The 19798-nt window shown below is 41.8% G+C and overlaps 1 protein-coding gene across 1 annotated transcript in view; it reads right to left on the minus strand.

Annotated features, from left to right (window-relative positions):
* Window positions 1-19798, minus strand: part of RASGEF1B (RasGEF domain family member 1B) — a 652097-nt gene that overhangs the window by 156783 nt on the left and 475516 nt on the right. The window contains exon 3 of the mRNA XM_055139397.1: window positions 18550-18633. Within this exon, the coding sequence (XP_054995372.1) occupies window positions 18550-18633 (84 nt within the window). The remainder of the gene's footprint in view (window positions 1-18549; window positions 18634-19798) is intronic.

Below are 19798 nucleotides of genomic sequence, written 5' to 3' on the forward strand. Positions count from 1 at the left end.
AAAGAAACTGGGCCATTTTGCCAAGGAACATCTAGTTTCTGGATTTCAATGATTGCATCTTTGAGATATCATTTATCATGTTTCTCTATTCTCTGAAGTTTATATTAAAGGGTAGTCAGGTCTGCAGATTTGACCAACTTCAGATGGAATCTGTGTGCGTGTATGTATGTCTGTCTGTCTGTGTGTGTGCTTGTGTTAGTATAAAACTTCACAAACAATATCTGGGTAGGGTAAACCTGCTTGTATCCCCTGAGTGTGCCAGTTTCAGTGATATTAAAATTGACTCATGATTTTAGGCATCTGCAACAGAACGGTTCCTTTATCAAATTCCTATTCAATGTTTGAACTGAAGGGTTTGTTTTTTTTTTTGTTCTGTTTCATTTGTTTTCAGGTTATACCCAGCAATGCTCAGGGCTTATCCTTTACTCAGTGCTTAGGGCCCACGCCTGTCAGTGCTCAGGGCAACATATGTGGTGCTGGGGATCATCAAACTGGGGTTGGCCTTGGATCCTGTGTAAGCAAGTACTATGATTATGCATTATCTCTCTGACCCCATGAACTAAAAGTCTGAAGTATCTGGGCCCAGGATATAGTCCAGCAGTTAGAGTACAAGTCTAGCTCCCAAGCTGGATTCAATCACTCTCCTCACATCCTCCTGAGCATCTCAAGGTGTGATTCTGGAGACCCCTGGGGGCCCCTTGAGTACTGCTGAGGTGACTCTTGTGATCCCAAGTACTGCAGGGTCTGAAAGCACCTCAACCTCAGGCCCTACCACTGATCCACAGTCCTCCTTGCCACGTAATGTGTGGTGTGGCCCCCAGAGCAAAGAGTTGCTGACAACTCTTTCTTAGATCCATTCATGCACTAAAATCCTAATACTTTTCATCCTCAAATGTCTTACACTGTTGTAACATTAGATCAATTCTAACATTAGATCACTTCTAACATTAGATCACTTCTAATATCCAGGATATCATCATTATTTTTTCTTTTCAATACAATAATCTTGGATCAGTCTAGCATTCAACTGAGCTGAGGGTGTATCCCCAAAAATGTTTCTAAACAAGCAGTCAAGGTGGTCTGTATATTCTGCACTTAGCGATGGGACCTGAATATCTAGAGGACTTTTCCAGGAGTGATCCCACCCAGTTTTGTAAATAGTCAACAATTTTTCCAACAATCCCGGCATTGGACACTGACTCCAAAGAGATAACATTATTTATAGAGACTTTCGAGAAGGACTCAGACTGAGAGACTATCCAGAAAGGTTGGGGTGTCTGTGACACCCTGTACAGCAAAAGCACGTGTAGACTAAGACTTTTATCTTACTCAGGGTTCTGTTTAATAGCTAACTTTTAAAATCTCATGTCAGCTCTTTATTTCTGCAAACTATCATTTTGCCATTGAGGGGAATAACCTTGAAAACTCTACTCACGTGACATAATGACACAAATTTAAGCAGAAGTAGTTAATATTTCCTTTTCTTTTTCTTCCTCTTCTTTTCTTTTCTTTTTTTTATTTAAAGAGCATATTCATCTTTTTCCAGATGTTGGTACCTACAGTCTGTTCCTGATACCAGCTGAAATGCAACTTACTGGCAAGGTAATTATTTCAGTAGTTTTGTTTTTACTACCTTAGGAATTTCTGGTTTCAATCAGGGACCTAAAGTTGTCAGGTTTTGGTTGAAGCTTTCCTTGAGTTCAAATGAATGTTGGAATAGCTTGTGAAAAAAAAATGCAATTGCATTAAGTGTATTTTGACCAGTATGTGTGTGGGGATTGCTTCCAGGGACTTTGGGGTCACTTCTGGTAGATATTTGGGCAAACCGACTAAGGAGTTCACTATAAGGACCTGAGGATGGAGCTATAGTGCCTGAAGCCCTAGGGTGACAGCAGTGGTGCTTAGGGACCTTTAGAACTTCACTTAGGTGCTGGCGGGGCGGGGGGGGGGTGAGGGGGAGGAGGTCTCCAGGGCTGCATCTGACAGTGCTCAGGGGGGCTATGTGGTGCTGAGGTTCAGAGAATGCAAAGCGTACACCCATGACCACTGAGCTATCTTCACAGCCCCCTGTGTTACCCTTTTGTTTAAGAAGCAAAGTTTCTCACTCCTTACAAAATAAACTCAAGTTTCTAGCTTCATCTTCTTTAACTCCAGACCTCCCCTCCCCCATTACCTACTACCATCTCTCTAAATATTCACTCTCTGGAATGATTCTTTTGGGTTTTTTTAGATGGGGGGGATTGGAACCCAGGAGACTGTATGTGGTGCTGGTGATCGAACCCAGGTCAGCCACATATAGGGAAAGAGCCTTCCCCACCACACTATCTTTCCAGCTCTGAGTGATTCTTAATTGTCACTCTATCCTCTAAAGCTTTCTATGTATTACCTCAATAAAAAATAGTCTTAATAAGAGTTTAGCATTAAAACAATAGACCACATTATTAAGACAACATACAACTAAGAGAAGGACAAAACTTTAAAGTCAAGTTAAAAAGGCTGGAGAGTTTGAAGAGATGTTATAGCAGGCAGGGAGTTTGCCTTGCATGCAGTCATCCTGGGCACAATCCCTGGCATCTCACCCACCAGGAGTGATTCCTGAGCACAAAACTGGAACCTCATGCATTCCTGGGTGTGAACCCAAACCCCCCCAAAATTTTCATGATTACAGGTTAACAGACATATGACTTCACTGTCACTGCATCACTGTGAACCCATTGCTCATCGATTTGCTGGAGCGGGCATCAGTAACATCTCCATTCATCCCTGTTGCGTTCAGGGTTCAGGGGAATGAGGCCCATTATTGCTACTGTTTTTGGCATATTGAATACGCCACGGGTAGCTTGCCAGGCCCTGCCATGTGAGATTCTGCATCACTCTTTTCTGGGAGTTATGTTTTATAGTCTCTGATTTTGGCCGTTGATGAGATTACCTGGTGCCAGGGACAGTTTGTGGGCATGGCTGCCAAGCTACTGGAAAATGGGGGATCTGGGTGGAGGAGGCCCAGTCCCGATCCGAGTAGGCTTAGAGATCTCAGCCACAGGTCCCACATACCTGGGTTCCTCTGACTGTTCCTCATGGGTGAAGCTCATTAGAGCATGTGGAGAGTGGCCTTGGGCATGGCTGTGGCTGGGCTCTGGAGGCTTTTGGCTGCTGGGGCTCTGCTTGGGGAGAGGAGGGAAACTCAACCTGCCCCCCTCAGAGAGGTTCCTGTGAAGACAGCCTGGTGCGGGTGTAGGAGATTCTGCATCAATCTCTTGCAGGAGCTTTGTTTTATAGTCTCTGGATCTTGGCCTTTGATAAGATATATAACTTACCAGACATATAAAGCATCAATATATATGCAAAAGGCACTTAGCATTAGTGAAGCACAAGTGTATAAAAAACATCATGTTTTCCTTCCTCCAACAAAGATAACAGGTTATTATCTGTCTCACATATAAGACACTAAGATAGGATTGGGACAAAAGACAAGTGTCCTAATGCTGAAGGACCCAGAAGTATCTTGTGGGAAGAAACCAGAAGGTGATTCAATTGGGCGTTCAGGACAAAGATGAAGGTGGCAGAGTGATAAGTGTCTTCAATTGTTTGAAGAACAATCTAGTGGAAAGACTGGATACATTCAGTGTCATGTCACTGCAAATGAGGACCCATAAACTGAAACTCTAATAAAGTAGATTTCAGGCTGAGAGAGAAGAAATTGTGTTAAAGTGATTATATATGTACAATATTTAGCCAAAGCCAGGCCCTCTTCTTACCAGTGTGTAGTGAAGTACAGCTGTCCAACTTCACTAACCCTTGGTTTCCCCTTCATCTGTGCTACAAGGATATTCTCAGCACCAGGAACACCATTTTATATAGTTGTGATCAAGAAGAAAGCAGATTATTTTTAAATAAAATTTTCATCCCAATGTCTAGCACATAGTAAGCATTTAATAAATTTTATTTATTATCATTAATAATAAGAGCTATATAAATATGAAATGAATAGCCTCAGGAGATAGAATGTCCCTTCTAACTGATATTAGAGATATTTCCAGATATGGAAGGTGTTTGTAAGATGAGATTTATGCATCAGATGAGAAGTTGGACAGGATGACAGTTAAATTACCTTCCAGTGCAGAATAAGTCATTCTTAACCCCTAAAGACTGGAACAAGGTCCTTAGCATCTCCCAGAATTCTTAGCACTATTGTGCAATAAATGAAGTTCTTTTGTGATATTTAATAAAACTTTTTTGCAATGTAATGATAAACATACATTTTTCTAGGAGTCGTTCCACTTGGAAATTAAGGGATGTGAGGAATCTTCTTGTTTTGTATTTTATTCCTTCTAAAATAAACACATTACTATTTTACTTTAATAGCTACTAGTACCAGCCAAAACTGGGGGATATGACTATCAGTGCAACAAATCTATTTTTTTGGGTGAAGATTGAAATTTGTATGTACAAAGAGCTAATCTTCACACTTGGTCATTCCCTGTCAGAATGACGAACTTCGTTTAAAAATTTTTTATTTGGAGAGGTCTACTAAATGGTTCCTAGTCGGGACCTTGGGCCTCCCCTGAGATACTCAGGCTACCAGTACAAGCAGTCCCAAACTTCGGTCCTGACATGGGACCCCATGGTTCCTGCAGTGCTGGAGAGCATCAGGACCACCCTGGCAGTGACGGTGGGGGTGGTCTCCAGTGGCAGTGTGGGGGAGGTGTCTCCAGAGCTATACCTGGCAGACGGATAGTTGGTTTGCAGGGCTCTAGCTGGCCTGGCAGTGCTGGGGGGGGTGGTCTCCAGGGCTATACCTAGCAGCACTGGGGGGATTGTCTCCACGGCTATACCTGGGAGGGCTGGGGGTCCCAGTGGTGCTAGAATTAAACTCTCGACCCACACATGCAAAGCATGCACCTCGTGACCCCTGGGCTATTTCCTAAGTCTCAGAATGATTAATTTTAAACTGCTCAGGATTTCATGGTTCGATGTAGGTTAAAATTTCTTTATTTCCCCCTTCACTTTGTGGCTTTTGTTGAGATGACTGGGGGATCACAACCCAGACTCAACTTGGTGGAGGGGTTCATGCACGTGAAATTGTGATACTCAACACAGTCACACCATCAGGTTCTGTAGGCCTAAACTTCTTTTGTAACTGACCTCATAACAAAAGCCTAAGCGATGGCCAGGGAAAGGTCTTCCTTCTTGCTGTTAGAAAGTGTCTCGGATGCTGACCAGATCCCACTTGCCTTCTGGGCAAGACACAGCAGGCTGTTCTTACTCCTAGAGAAATCTATTTAATAATTGGAGCTGATGAAATTCCCTAAGCAGGTTAACAGTCCGATCTTCCTCAGTTATCTCATTATGGCCCGTTAATAGGGAGGGGGAGTCATAAGGCCACGGAGTAGCCTTCGCTTTCCTTGATGAAAATTTTCCTTTCCTTAAGATGAGCTCCAACATAATAATGGGTGTTCATCACACCAGGAGGACTGCTTTTCTCTCCTCATTAGTGATACTTTAGAGTCAGGTTACACTGGCCAAGACAATTCTAATTCTAAAATGTACTGTGGCCAGAGAGATAATACAGGGGGTTAGCATTAAGGAAATAGTATGGACATAGTACACTTGCATACAACCTATCCAAGTTTTGTTCCCACCATCACATATGGTCTCCCAATCACTGCCAGGAGTGATCCCTGAACTCAGAGCCAGGAATAGGCCCTGAGCATCACTGTGTGCCCCTGAGCCCCCAAATGAATAAATAAATAAAATGTGTCCTGTAGGAGAAAGGGTTCTGAAAGGTGGGTTAGAGGCTCTGAATTCTGCGTAGCTAATGAAATAAAGCAATAAAGCAGTCACAAGCACCAATTTCTCTACCAAATCAGTGCCTTGTATGTCCATCTGTTAAGGAATACAAAGGTGGAAGTGCATACCACTTCCAGGATTGGAGGGACAGTACAGAGGTCAAGGCACTTGCTGTGCATGCAGCTGAACCCTCCTCCTCTGGTCCCTGGTTTGGTGCTGGCTTCAATTCTTGGCACCTCCTATGGTCCCCTGTATACAGCCAGGGATCACTCCTGAGCAAAGACTTAGGTGAAGGCCCTTGGCAGCCTGGATGGGGTCACCCTCTCCCCTCCTCCAAACACAAACACAGAAAAGTATTCCACTACACGAACTTCAACAAAGTGAGAACAATGCTATACTCGAAAGCAAACGCTCTTCAGTTTGAACTCCTAATAGAGTTTGCAGGAGGGATAGAAGAGAAGCAGAAGTGAACCGTAAGAGAGGTTTGGGATAAGGCGATTATAAGGAGCAGTAGAAGGAAAGGACTGGTTAGCGGCAGAGCAGGAGGAAGAGAACTGTAGAGGCTGAGCAACGGAAGCCTGTGTGGGTGGGGGCAGATCCTTCCTAAGGGGCTCAGTCTATTATTAAGAGAGATTCAAATCAACTTAGCAGTCAATAGGAAGTCATTTCAGCTCTTGTCAAGCAATAATTGGGTCATATTATCATGACAATTTAAAAGGATAATTCTGTAGTGGTATTGATGAGATAGTGAAGAAGTGAGATAAGGAGTGAGTTCATCAGTAGTAAGTAGAGGAGAGATGATGAAGGCCTCCATCACAGCAATCAGAATAGAGAGGGAGAAAAGATGTGAAAGATTCAAAACCATCTGACTGGGGGAGAGGACATGAATTGAGGGGATGACACAGAGGCAAGAACTGCACATGGTCCCGAGTATCTGGTTTGAACTGTTAAGTGGAGGTAGGAGCACTCATCGGAGAATGTAGCGTTTGTAGAGCAAAGAAATCAGAAGGGAGAGAGAAGCTAGCTAGTTGGTCCTGAATGCGTTAGGCAAATTAAATAAGAGAATAAAGAAAGTTGCTCAAGTAAAGTTAATTAAAAAAAAAAGAGTGCACTAATAATAGAACACTGAGAATTTTTGATAACTATTAAAGAAAAATAAATGAATAGTGCAGAATGTAAGGCATTTGTCTGGCACGCAAGCAGGCCTGGTTTGAATTCTGGCTCTGCAGATGGTCTTCCAGCACCACCAGGAGTGATCTCTGAGCACAGAGCCAAGAGTAAGCCACCAAGTGTGGCCCAACATGACCTTCGTAAAAGAAGTCATGGCGGGCTCTCACAAAAACCAAAAGAGGAATCACTCTCTCTCGTTGGTCAACTGAGTTAGATTTGAAAAGAATAGAAATAGTCAGGACTCCAGTCTTCAGAAGATTTTCCTACATATCATGGCAATATCATTTGTAGTGGTTCAGTGAAAAAAGAAAACAACTTCCAAGAGAACATTTCTCTGTCTTTGGCTCTGTCTCAGTTTAGTCCCAATGTGACTTACTATTGCTCCGTAACACTGCATCACCGTCACCCCATTGCTCATTGATTTGTGCGACTTGTTGTTACTGTTTTTGGCATATCGAATACGCCACGGTAGCTTGCCAGGCTCTGCCGTGCGGACGAGATACTCTCGGTAGCTCTCGGTAGAACAAGGTATGGAGAATAATTTTTGTTTAATACCTTTATACCTAACATTAATCCATCTATGTCAAATCTTAACACTTTATAAAGGAAAAAATCTGAAGAGATATTACATATTCATATGAAGTTTCTTATGTGCCCCTGTCTCATACTGTTGTTTATCCTTTTCCTCTCTGAACAATACACAGGGACTACAAAAATAATACAGCCGGGAGGGCTCTTGCCTTGCATGTCACCAACCCAGGTTTGATTCCCAGCATCAATGCGGTCTCCTGAGCCCTGCCAGGAGTGATCCCTGAGCACAGAACCCAGAGTAAGCCCTGAGCACAGCTGGGTGTAGCCCCCAAACCAAACAGAAACAATATTCTCATTTCCTTTCAAATTCTTTCGTGTAAAAATTGTAGTTATTCAGGACCAGAGAAGATAGTATAGGGAATAAGGTGCTTGCCTTGCACTTGCTGACCTGGGTTCGAATCCAAGCATCACAGATGCTTCTGGAGCCGTACTTGCCAGAAGTGATGCTTGAGTAGACTAGGAGGAACCCTGAACATAGTTGAGTGTGCCCCGTTAGAAACCAAACAAATGAAAAAGCTATTTAGTAAGAAAATATTTTTTAAGGTCAGGTTGCCTTCCCATTAAGCTATCACTAATGAGAGGTTTCAGAAGACATTTAATAAAAAAGCAAACAGAACCCAGGAAATCAGAAAACAATAATCACAGATATAAAAACATAAACATACATTCCCCTTTCTTCTCTACCAGTTCCCTCTCCTACTTGACAAGCAGCTATGCCAAGAAGTCTGTGTGGTGCTTTGGGGATAGAGATAACAAATAAGGCACCATTTCCCTCCCCTAAATTCCCAGTCAAGAAGGTTACAACCCTCTGCGAAAGACAGACATGTAATCAACCAACCCTAAAGGAAGGTGGGCTGAAATAAATGTTCATAACAGTAAAAATCAATGTTCTGAGGGGGTCCACATGTAATTCCCCATCTCTCATAAAATGCAGGAAATGACCTTTAAAAACATAGACACAATTGAGGAGTTCATCACAGCACTAATTACCTCCCTACTCTTCAGACCATAAACTTGGATGCAATCTGTTCGCTGTTCACTTCATTTGTACTCAGTTATTTTACCAGGCATCCAAATCATCTGTATTAAAAAAAAAAAAACTTAACAAGCACAGTGGTCAGTGGAGATTTCAATTCTACCCTGAAATTTTCTTGTGATTCTTTTGTTAAACTGAACTTGAATGATATTTCATAATATCACTTTGAGGCTTTTCACCAACTGTGTTAAAGTTATTGAAATTAGATGCAGAGCTCATGAATTGGATGAGTACTAAGCCTTTGTCTCCCAAACGAAGATAAACTGGGACACCCAAATATATGGAATGGCTTCTGAGAAATACTATTTTGGGCTGAATAATCTCTGGGTGATATCTTTACAGGTCGTGCTCCCTTTAATGTTTTCTGTACAGCAACTTCCTTTAAAGGGACAGCCTCACTGGCTATGCTCACACATTATTTCCCACTTGTCCAGGGCTGCTATTTATAACTCGGGCCTTTGGAAAATGAAAATCTAAGGCTGGTTAACTGTAGCCCACGTGCCCCATAAAAAGGCCAGGTCATGTTTTGGGGGGCATCCTCTGTTTCCTCTCAGGAAACGGATTCTATTTCAACTAGGAATAAAAATGATGCTGCCCACATTAAAAAAAAAAAAAGCAGATGGGTGAGGCAAAGGTTCCTAAATGAAGCACGTCTGGCTTGCACTCTGACTCCACCATTTATTAGCTCTGTGACCTTGAACAATTTCATTTTCCTCTCTGAACTTCATCTGCGAAACAATTAAATGAGTCTGGATGCGAAGAACTTATGGTAGTGTTTGGCACAGACTCAGTCAATGATAGCCATAAATGATAATTATTATTGTTGTTGCTATCATTTATACCAAATTGCTCCGGATTACTGTTTATAGAACACTGCCTCACACATGGAAAGTATCCGGTGCCTGCTTATTTCCTCTTGGCTGCTTGGCCGGCAGAGAAAGCTTAGAATGCAATATGTCAAAGAGAGGCTTCCTCTGGCTTTCTCAAGGGCATTCCAACTATTGAGAAAGGAGCATAAGCATATATATTCTCCATTAATTCTGCAATGCTACTCCTCAGAGTTCAGTGATACCATTCCCACCCTTTCTGCCTCAATTTATGTCAATCTAGAGATTACGGAAGCCATAGGTCACCTTTTCCCTCCACAAATGCCCAAGTAGAACAAATTAATTTTATTTTCTACCAATAAACCAGGCAGCCTACCTAGCACTTTTCATAACAAATTCTACTTGGTATTTTTCAGTTGGTTTATGGGAGAGAAACTGGGATAATGTTAGTGAAAATATCTTTGTACAAGGAAAGAATAAACAATAAACTATAATAGAAATATAAAACTTCGTGACCTTTGAAGGTTCATTTTTCCCAACAGCCAACGTTTAGTGGTTATGCACATATGTGTATGGGGTGGGGAGCTCATATGAAGGTGTGTGTGATTAATGAAACATTTCATGTTTAAACAACTAAGACACCATAATCTGTTTTTATGATTAATCCACACTTATTATTTCATATATTCCAGCCTTCAGGTAAATAGTAAAGCAAAATCATAACAGATCTCTGCTTAAGTTTGCTATTTTGATTTTTGTGGCATATAGGCAACCTGTGAAATTAATACAATTTATATATAATAAAATGTATAAATGATAAAATGTGTTATTAATATTGCAATGACTATTCACATTTTATTTTCTTTTAGAGCTGGCATTGATAATATTTCTATAAGCTTATAGGAAGCATCAATTGAACGACCGTTGGTTTGAGAATAAATCAAACTCTCATCTTGTTATAACTGTTTGTTGCTTACTAGTTTTTCTATAGAGCCACTTTACCTTTTAGCAAAACTGTAATGGATAGACTTTTTGTCCTTGTACATCAGACTGGATATCTTACTCAGCTGAACTACTGATGGACCGCAGGCAGTAAACTAGCCTAGCTTGAGCGTGGACAGTAGTGAGAACCCAGGAATACAAATAGAAAATGTATATATTGTCACCTCTAGTTACGCAATATTCAGAGAATGACACTAGTGGCATTGATTTTAAACATTCTTAATATTTTTAATTTAATAAAATTAAACATAGTAGGCCATTCACATAGAATACCACTTTAATAACCATTGTAAACTATAAAAAAGTGAAACTAGCTAAGTAAATAACAAACTAAAATCCTGCATTTAACAGCAATAGCAAAGATGTACATGTTTCTATGAGACTTTCTTAGGCAGGTGCTAAGGGACACTTCCTAGATTTGTGCTCAGGACCCACTTGTGGTGGTGTTGGAGGCTGCACAGAGGTCAGCCACAGCCAATATAAGTGCCTAGCCCCTGTAGTCTCCCTACTGCAAACTGAAGAATAATCTCTTTATTTCATATTTTTCTGTGTTGTGTTGTTTTGGGGATGGGGGTGGGGGTAGTCCAGCAGTGCTCAGGGGACTATTCCCAGCAGTGCTCAGAGGACCACGTGATCCTGGGGATCAAATGTGGGCTCAGCCTGTTGCACCATCTCTGCAGCTCTGAGACAGTTTGAGGGAAAAGGAGATAGAAACAGGACAAGAACTGTAATGTATCATAGGATTAACAGTTGACATATTAGTAATTAAGCTAAAACATACATTTTAATTGTATAATGTTAAATAAGGGAATGGGTCTAGAATACGGTATGAGGAATTGATAAAATTTTATGTGAGGTTAATGCTGGGTTTACTGGTGGTGGAGAATGGGCACTGGTGAAGGGATGGGTTCTCGAACTTTGTACGAGGGAAATATGAGCACTAAAAATGTATAAATCTGTAACTATACCCTCATGGTGATTCACTTATTAAAAATAAATAAATTTTTAAAAAAGATTGAGCTAAAATGACCATTCACAAAGTTTTATAAGCTAGAATGTATTGCAAATATATATAGAATATATAACTCAGTATGTACAGCATTCAGTTTTGTCTGTGTATCTCTATTGAACAAAAATTCTTCTCAAGCTATTCATCAAAGACTTTTGACTCATAAGGATATTTCTATTCCCATGATCTTAGAAATGAGAAGATTTGATAGGTTTCCATGTCATTATCACCAAAATATTATCTCCCATTAAATAAAGATTTCTTTCCTTTCCAAAAAAATAAAATTTTATGTGAGGGGCTGGAGCAATAGAACAGCGGGTAGGGCCTTTGCCTTGTGCATGCATGACCCGGGTTTGATTCCCAGCATCCCAAATGGTCCCCTGAGCACCACCAGGGGTAATTCCTGAGTGCAGAGCCAGGAGTAACCCCTGTGCATTGCCAGGTGTGACCCAAAAAGAAAAAAAAAATTATGTGACAGTAACAGCAAAAACTGTCACCCAAGAGTGTCCAGTTTCAAGTTAATGACTGCTCCTACATACAACAAGGATCATTACAAAAATTACTTTACCAGAGAGGTAGTCCTACACTTCAGTTCTTGACTTTGAGTGCTCTTGGGAGAAATTTATTTGCCTCAGTCCTGAAGGAAACTTCTCCAAACTTCAGCATACAACACCTGGGTTTTCTATTCAGAACTCTGCTCTTGTTCTAAAAGCCAGAAGTTAGCATCTTTGTTTCCCCTCCTCATCCAGGCTCAGTTTGAAAGGTAAGTGTCCATGACTCAGCATTCTCCTTTAACTGGTATTTGTTTTTATTCGAGTCTGCCATAGAGCAGACAGACTGCCCTCTCCCTGTCTTTGTGAAGCTACCCAAGCCCCAAAAAGTGATCAAACGAGACAGAAGTTTATTTCTGGCTCAGCCATCACAGTTTGTGCACAGCCAACCATTTCGTGAAGTAAGTAGACTCTTGCCCGCACTCCTGGCTGTCTTCCCCGGGGCCCCTCGGAGGGGATGGGCTCCAGCTTCCCTCCCCGCCCCGAGCAGAGCTCCCGGCGGCCGAAGACCACTGGAACCTAGACACAGCCATGCTCAGGGCCCCTCTCCACATGTTCAGACGAGCCTCACGCATGAAGGTACCGGCAGAGGAACCCAGGTGTGTGTAATCCCATCAACATCCAGAGACTTAAAAGCAAGCTCCCAAAAGATATCTTATAACCTACTTCTCCCACTGGGAGAAACTAGCAAGCTACTGAGAGTTTCCTGCCCACATGGGACAGCCTTGCAGGCTTTCCATGGTGTATCCATATGCTAAAGCCAGTAACAGGTGGATCTCATTCCCCTGACCCTGAGCCTCCAATGCGGCTTCTAAAACCTCAGGGATAGGATGAATGGAGAGGTTACTGAGCCCGCTCGAGAAATTCGACAATCAACGGGGTTTCATGATACGTGATTCGTGAAGCAGACCCCAACTCTTCAATATTATTTCTTTACCATCCTCTCTGGATCTAAGGAGGCTTTTCCAGGTTTTGCAACTATATCTATATTCACACTAGAAAATGAGGTAGGCCCCCATATGGATGTTATATCAACTCATCCAAAATCTTGTATCTTAGAGCTGAAAGGTATGCTGAAAAGTTTACATGGGTGGGCATATGCCCAATTAAAACTTCAGCTAGTTTTTATTTAGTTCCATTTGGCAGCGTTTTGGGGTTATCAGTGCTTAGGACTGGGTGCATGGTGATAATGTGATACTGGGGCTCAAAAATCAGGGTTTCACTCATGCTTTATGATCGAAGTCATATCTCTCGTCCAAGCCTCCAATGTTTTACAGGAGCAAACTGATTCCCTAAACCTGCAAACAACTTGTAAACAACCCTGACAATTAACTAAAGTATTAAAATTATATTTATTTACAGGTTCAGTAATTATAATGACTTTCTTTGCTTAGACGTATTATTTTATTCTGATAAGTTCATTCCTGAATATGCATGCTTCCTTGGAAGGAACTGTAAGTGAGAGACTAATTTGGTTTTATCCTACTGGGAACCCTAAATATTAAGCCATTTTGCACAGAATTCGTGCTACTTGTTCAGACCCAGCCATGATTAAAATTTATGTTATATTCAGTGATTTCGAATGGGTGGTGTCTTCGAAGACTATTCTTATTATAGTCCCTATTTGCTAAACTAAACTTTCCTTTGGCAAGAAAAATTCTTCAGTGAGAAAAAAGCTGAAGATTAATCTGCAATCAGGGATAATGTCTATTTCTTGTCTTCCTGCCGTTGCCTTCCAACGTTACAATAAAGCAGTTCTATAATTTGTTGATTCTGAGTTCACCAGTTCCTCTCTTTTATCTGTTGTTTATCCAGTTACTTCCACCTCCATCCTCCTGCTTCCCCTTCAAGAACTCAGAAATACACAGGCCGAGGGAGTCTTGCTTACCCGTCCACATAATAATATTATGATCCTTCGATGTAGTTTATTTCTCCACTTCCTTCTGGTCAAATCAGTGTATTAAAGTTAGATTTCTTTTTTATCCAGGAGTAGCTTACCTGCCAGGTAAATTCTTTTGAGAAAGGCAGGTTAGCTTAGCCAGGGTCAGTGAGATTGTATCCTAACTAGCTCGCTCTCACTTCTGCATCTGGGAGGTTGTGGAGGTCACGGCTCTAACTGGGTTGTTTCACCTTGGCATAATCTACGTTATGCTTTGCTGAAATGAAATAATGCTTCTTTCAATCTAGTTTCATATCTTTCTAGTAACATCAGTGATAACTTTGAGGGAGAGTCCGGTCTTCATCCTCTAAAGTTACCCATCTTCCTCAAATCGCTATTTTTGTCGCCACCATCAATGTCTACTCCCTTTTAATAGTCTACTTTGGATCTGTCAATTACTTGCTGAAATCATGAAATTCTGTTTACATTTTTTGTTAGCCAGCGCAAACTTCTGGGCAGAACTGCCAAATACATGAAAGTAGTCTGTCTTAACTCATTCTCCAGAGTATCTCTTATATATTACAAAGAAAGTCCTCTAGATAAGACATTGAATTTGTGAGAATAAGCTCATCTCAAGCTTTCATGACACAGTATTAAGCAGCTGCAGAGGCAATAAAGACAAAGCTGCTAGGTCATCCTTTGGAATTCCCAAGACACATATTTTTAACATTTGCATACTTATTTACATAAATTTGTATGCTCCATTCAAAAGGTGCTGACTCCAATTATGTAAAATAAAACATGAAACTCCTCTTGATCTGAGGGTGAATCACCACACATTTCAGTCTTGCTTGCCTGCTGCCTATATCTGACTTCTCACTCTCTGCTCCAAGTAATTCTCATCCTTTATACCTATCTTCAAATCATAACTATTAAGGTAAAGAATCATTACATTTGCTTGCAAGAATGGGGTTGGCTCTAAAGTTTTTTTTTTTTTTCTGTGAAGAGCTCACACTGAGATCCTCTGTTTTCCAGCTGGGATTTTCACAAGATGTAACAAGAAAAGAATATGGTCTTGCTTCAGCTTGTGGTATTAATAATTTGAATGGTAGAAATCTAGTTCTAGATTTCAGCTTTCCACCCCACAAAAATTTCCTTGGCAGTGATGAAAAGATTTGTGATTTTAGGCAAGTGACCTTTGGTTTACTCCTACAGCTCAAAGGCTGCCATTGACCTCTTTAATCAAAGTTTGACTTTGTTTACTCTTGCCATTTCTGTTTCTCTTCAGGTAAAGGACAACAGAACTGATTGAAAATGTATTCATTGTTTAATTATTTACTATTTGGGGCCACACTGGATGGTGCTTTGAGCTTACTCCTTTCTCTTTGTACTCAGGAATCATTCCTGGCAGAACTTAGGGGGCCATATGGGATGCTGGGGAATCTGTGTCAGCCGTATAAGGCCAACTCATTCACTGTGTTATTTCTCTGGTCTCTCATTACCTATTTTATGGAAAATGTACTAAGTTCCAATGCCAAAGCTGTGAGGAGAAAAGAAATCATGACTATCCTTTGGTAGAATCCCACTCAGTCCAAGATAACCCTGTGTCATTATCAGACGCCTACCACCTACCTGCTATCTCATCCTGATGGAAGGAAGCCCCAGGTTCCCAATTTTCAAGGGAGAGAGACTAAAGAATCGTGGAGGAAGTTCATATCACTGAACCAGGAATGGTCTTTCTACACTTGATTTCCTTTCATTCTCTGAAAAGCATCCCCAAAAGTGACTCCCTCTCATTTTGATGCTAAATTTAGTGTTTCTGATCAGGTTTAGACAAGACTGAGTAAATTCAAGACTTTCTTTTGGATTGAAATGAAATTTAGCCAAGAGGGTCCCCCAGGGTTCACTGACTTCTGACCTCAGCCTTTGAAATAACTTTTCTTGGTTCCCACAAAGTGCTGGTCTATATGGAGCTCGTACAAACAAAACTAAATTAGGAGGGTTAGAGGGCCCAGCCCAGGGGACAAAGCAGTGGATGCTGGAGCAGATGTCAACACATACTGTGACGTTCAGGGTGTGTCATGTTTATATGTTGTATTAATCTTTGGGTTAAATAATATGTCTTGCACTTGGAACTAAAGTCAGCAGAGAGAAGTGCAACTCTCGCTGAACGCAAAGTGCAGAGAAACTCAGCCCCCAGAAACATAGGCTACTTACTCTTCTGCTATGCCTGCAAAATGTCAGATCCGTTGACAGCACGGGCAGAAGACTTCCTGTTCAGCAGGGATTTCACACTTCTGCAGACAGCTGCCTTGGCAAGACTCACAGTCAAGGCAAAATGACCAAGAGTCAGCCAGAAAAATAGATTTATTTCCTTTTAAAAACTGCAAAAACTCTGGTTCTGCTGACATGTATCTCTGAGTTGGAGAGAAAATCTCGACTGAAAAATATCTACATACACTTTTTTTTTTGGTTTGGAGACTGCACTTGGCTCTTCTCAGGGCTTATTCCTGTCCTTGTGGTGCAGGGGATTGAAGCTAGGCTGACCACATGCAAGGCAAGAGCCGAACCCACTGTACTATCTCTCTGTCTGACCCCCTTGAATGTTTTTTTTTGTGCCCCCAGTAACTTTTATCCAAGATGTTGAATCATGTGTGCCCTAGCAATACACTACAGTAGTGAAGAACAAGCAAGCAAATGGGTATTCTAGAAGACCACAGTCCTTCCATGCTGTGTGCTTGTAAGGCATTCCCTTATACTCACTATAGTTTTGCTTCTCTTCCTGACATGCAACACTTAACTTCTTCCACTTCCTTTTCCTGAGATAAGAAAAATGGGGCTGTGCTTCCACTAAGCTTACTGTATGTGTTACTTTTCATGTAGTTTTTTTGAGTTGCATCCTTAGTTGACTGCTTGAATATGTCGTAAGTGAAACAGGTCAAAGGATCCTTGAACTTGTAGGTTCATATTAAGGTATTCGTTTTGTTGGCACATCCATGAAGCAGGCACTACAGCAGTGCATTTACAGGTGTCTTGTTCAGATTCACGGGAAGCTGGGATTACCGTCTACACAGGCTGGCTCCACTAACGCCTCACTCACAACTGTTGGTTGCCACCCGCTGGTGGGACCAGAAGGGGTGATTTCACGTTCCAAGCAGTAGGAGTTTGGGTAAAGTCCATCATTTCTATTCTACAGGCAAAATATTTCATTTCACATGGTAATTTAAGTAACAGATACTACGTTAGGATGAGGTAGTTTTGCAGTCAGATTTCACACCAACATTTTGAAAGGGATCAGTCTAGTCACACACAGACACACACACACACATACACACACAACTGCCACTTGGTAGGAAGATAAAAAAGAGTAGATGCAGGTAAAGCTCCCTTTCTGTCAGAAGGCAGAAGGCACATGTCCCCTGGTAAGGGTGACGGACATTTGCAAGGCTGTCTGTCCTTTCTGTCCTTTTCTAGGGCAGCTGATCACTGGAGACAACTATTATCACTGAAAAAGAACCAACTCGATTCCTAATAACAAACCTTACCCAATAACGTCTTTTAAATTCATTTCCTCCGCTGATTCACCACCTCACCACTTATTACCCTTATAGGCCAAACCCTTTTGCCTTTCTCTGTCATGACCACTTATGGGTCTTAGTTAAAATGGAACATCAGCCTCATACGTAACTGTTCCTCTGGGTCTCCACCTTCTGATTACAGCCTGCCTGTACATGCGAGGAGAGACACCCCATTTGCCCGCTTACTCTCAGCACCACGCCGCCACCTCACCAGCTCCATCATGCCACAGTGGCCACGCTCCCAGAGAGCCCACAGCGGGCACAGCGGGAAAGGGGCAGTTAGACTAGACATGTGACAAAAGAAGCCCCTCTGGACTCTCTGAATTTGGAATTCTTTGCTGGTAAGAATTAACCTGAAGTACCACAAGGAGTCAGGACCTGCATCCCTCCCACAGAGATGCCACACTTGCCTGACAGAGGAAACCCAGTAGGCCTGAGTCAAACCGGCAGACTGACCCACACTCAGGACTTGTCTCCTGATTCTCTCGAACCCTGCCATCGTTCTCCACAGAGAGCGTTGCCTTGGAATCAAGTCTTCATTTCAGTGTACATGTCCCCTCTGTTACTGGGGTTAGACAAAGAATCAGTCTTTGGGAGACAGAGGAGTTCCTTACCTCTAGCAGTCATAATGATGACTGGTTGTGGTTTTAGAGACACTCTCTCTCTTTTTCTCCATCCCTCCGTCCCTCCTTCTCTCTCTCTCTCTCTCTCTCTCTCTCTCTCTCTCTCTCTCCATCTCTTTCCATTTCATTACTCTATAAACTGAACTCAGGAAGGAAAGTTTTCTTCCTTTCACACAACAAAATGACCGAACGCATCTCCTGGCTTCTAACAAGTTCTGAGAGTCAAAGAACTGAGAAATCAGGGCATTGAGGGGACTCAGGGAGGACGTTCCTGGGATGAAAGTCGAGGTACAAGCAGAGGCAAAAGAATCTTAGCCCAAAAACCCTCAGCACAACGCTGTGTCTAGGGCTGGTGTCACTAAGGTCAACAGAATGAAAATGTGGACAACGTAACCGACTTCTATGCAACCCATTTGACTAATTCACCTACAGAGATCAAGGCAACAGTCCATAGACTCAACTCATACTGCTGAACAAGAAATGGGTTCCTGCTTACTTTCCCAACCGGTTTCTCAATCAGTGTTCCCGTGGGGCAGACTGGTGCCAGGCTACTGTACATCGGAGGCTTCCATTGCTGTTCCTGCAACAGAGTGAAACAGAGACTTCAGGGATGTCATGAGCATCTCTGGTCCATGGAACCATTTCCCTGTTTCTCATGGTCGTGCCTCAAGCACTTAAACTTAATGAATGTCACTTGAAATACCTCAGCCAGCATTTTTTTTTTTTTTTAGTAACTGCTGTCTTCAGTCTGCAATCTTTGCAAACTCATTTAACCTTGTATAGGAGCACAGTACAAAACCACTGATGACATTCTGAAAGAATTCAAAGACACATGTTGACATAAATGCGGATATTTTTAACTTAATCTTTTAAAGTACCTTCCTAGAACTATTTGAATCTTTCTTTTCCCTGGAGAGATCTCAACTCAGGTTGGTGTTTTTTGTTTGTTTGTTTGTTTGTTTGTTTGTTTTTACACATAGGAGGACACAAGCATAGTGTAGAAGGGCTCAGGGCTCAGCCCAGTCCTATCCTCATGCTCACAGTAGGGGCTTCTTTAATGGAGCCGCTATCTAGTCCTGGTACATTCAGAAGCTTAAGCTGGTGCTGGAGCTTCAGTGCCTATCACAGACTTGGTTTTGACCTTGCTTTGAGCCTTGGTCTTATGCTTGCAGAGAGTTCCTAAGTCTCTCGATATCGTAGACACAAGCACATTTCCAAATGAGGAAAATAATATATGCAAATGAATTAAGCTTGAAGCTCCTGACCTTTAGAATGTCGCCCTGGCCCACTGGGTGTTTAAAGTCCCAGTGACCTTGCATGTGTATTCATGACCTTGACGTTGTTGCCCTGCATCTTCTTCACATGTGCATGGGTTCAATTCTGGGGTGCCAGAGTGCATACTGTTCCTTTGTGTTGCCTCCTCAACCCAAGATGTTCCTATCTCAGTGACTGGCATTTCTTGATGCCATTTCTGTGCCATTTTTGGCACTAGTTGTATGTGGTTCTTGGATTTAGTCCTATCAGCTCCAAACTGGCTGATCTTTAAATGCTGGTGAAAAGGGTTGAATATTGTTTTTAAGTAAATAAACTTCACTAATGCCTTGTTGCATAAGAACATTGACCACAGGTAAACTTCTGGTTTTCAGGTCTCTGATTTAACACTGGATAGTGTCTAAAGTTCTCTACTTGCTTCTCAAAACGTTCCAAATGACTTTTTAAATGGTTTTATTTTTACTTAAGTTCCA

This window comes from Sorex araneus, chromosome 5 (genome assembly GCF_027595985.1).
Source record: "Sorex araneus isolate mSorAra2 chromosome 5, mSorAra2.pri, whole genome shotgun sequence".
Lineage (NCBI taxonomy): Eukaryota > Metazoa > Chordata > Mammalia > Eulipotyphla > Soricidae > Sorex > Sorex araneus.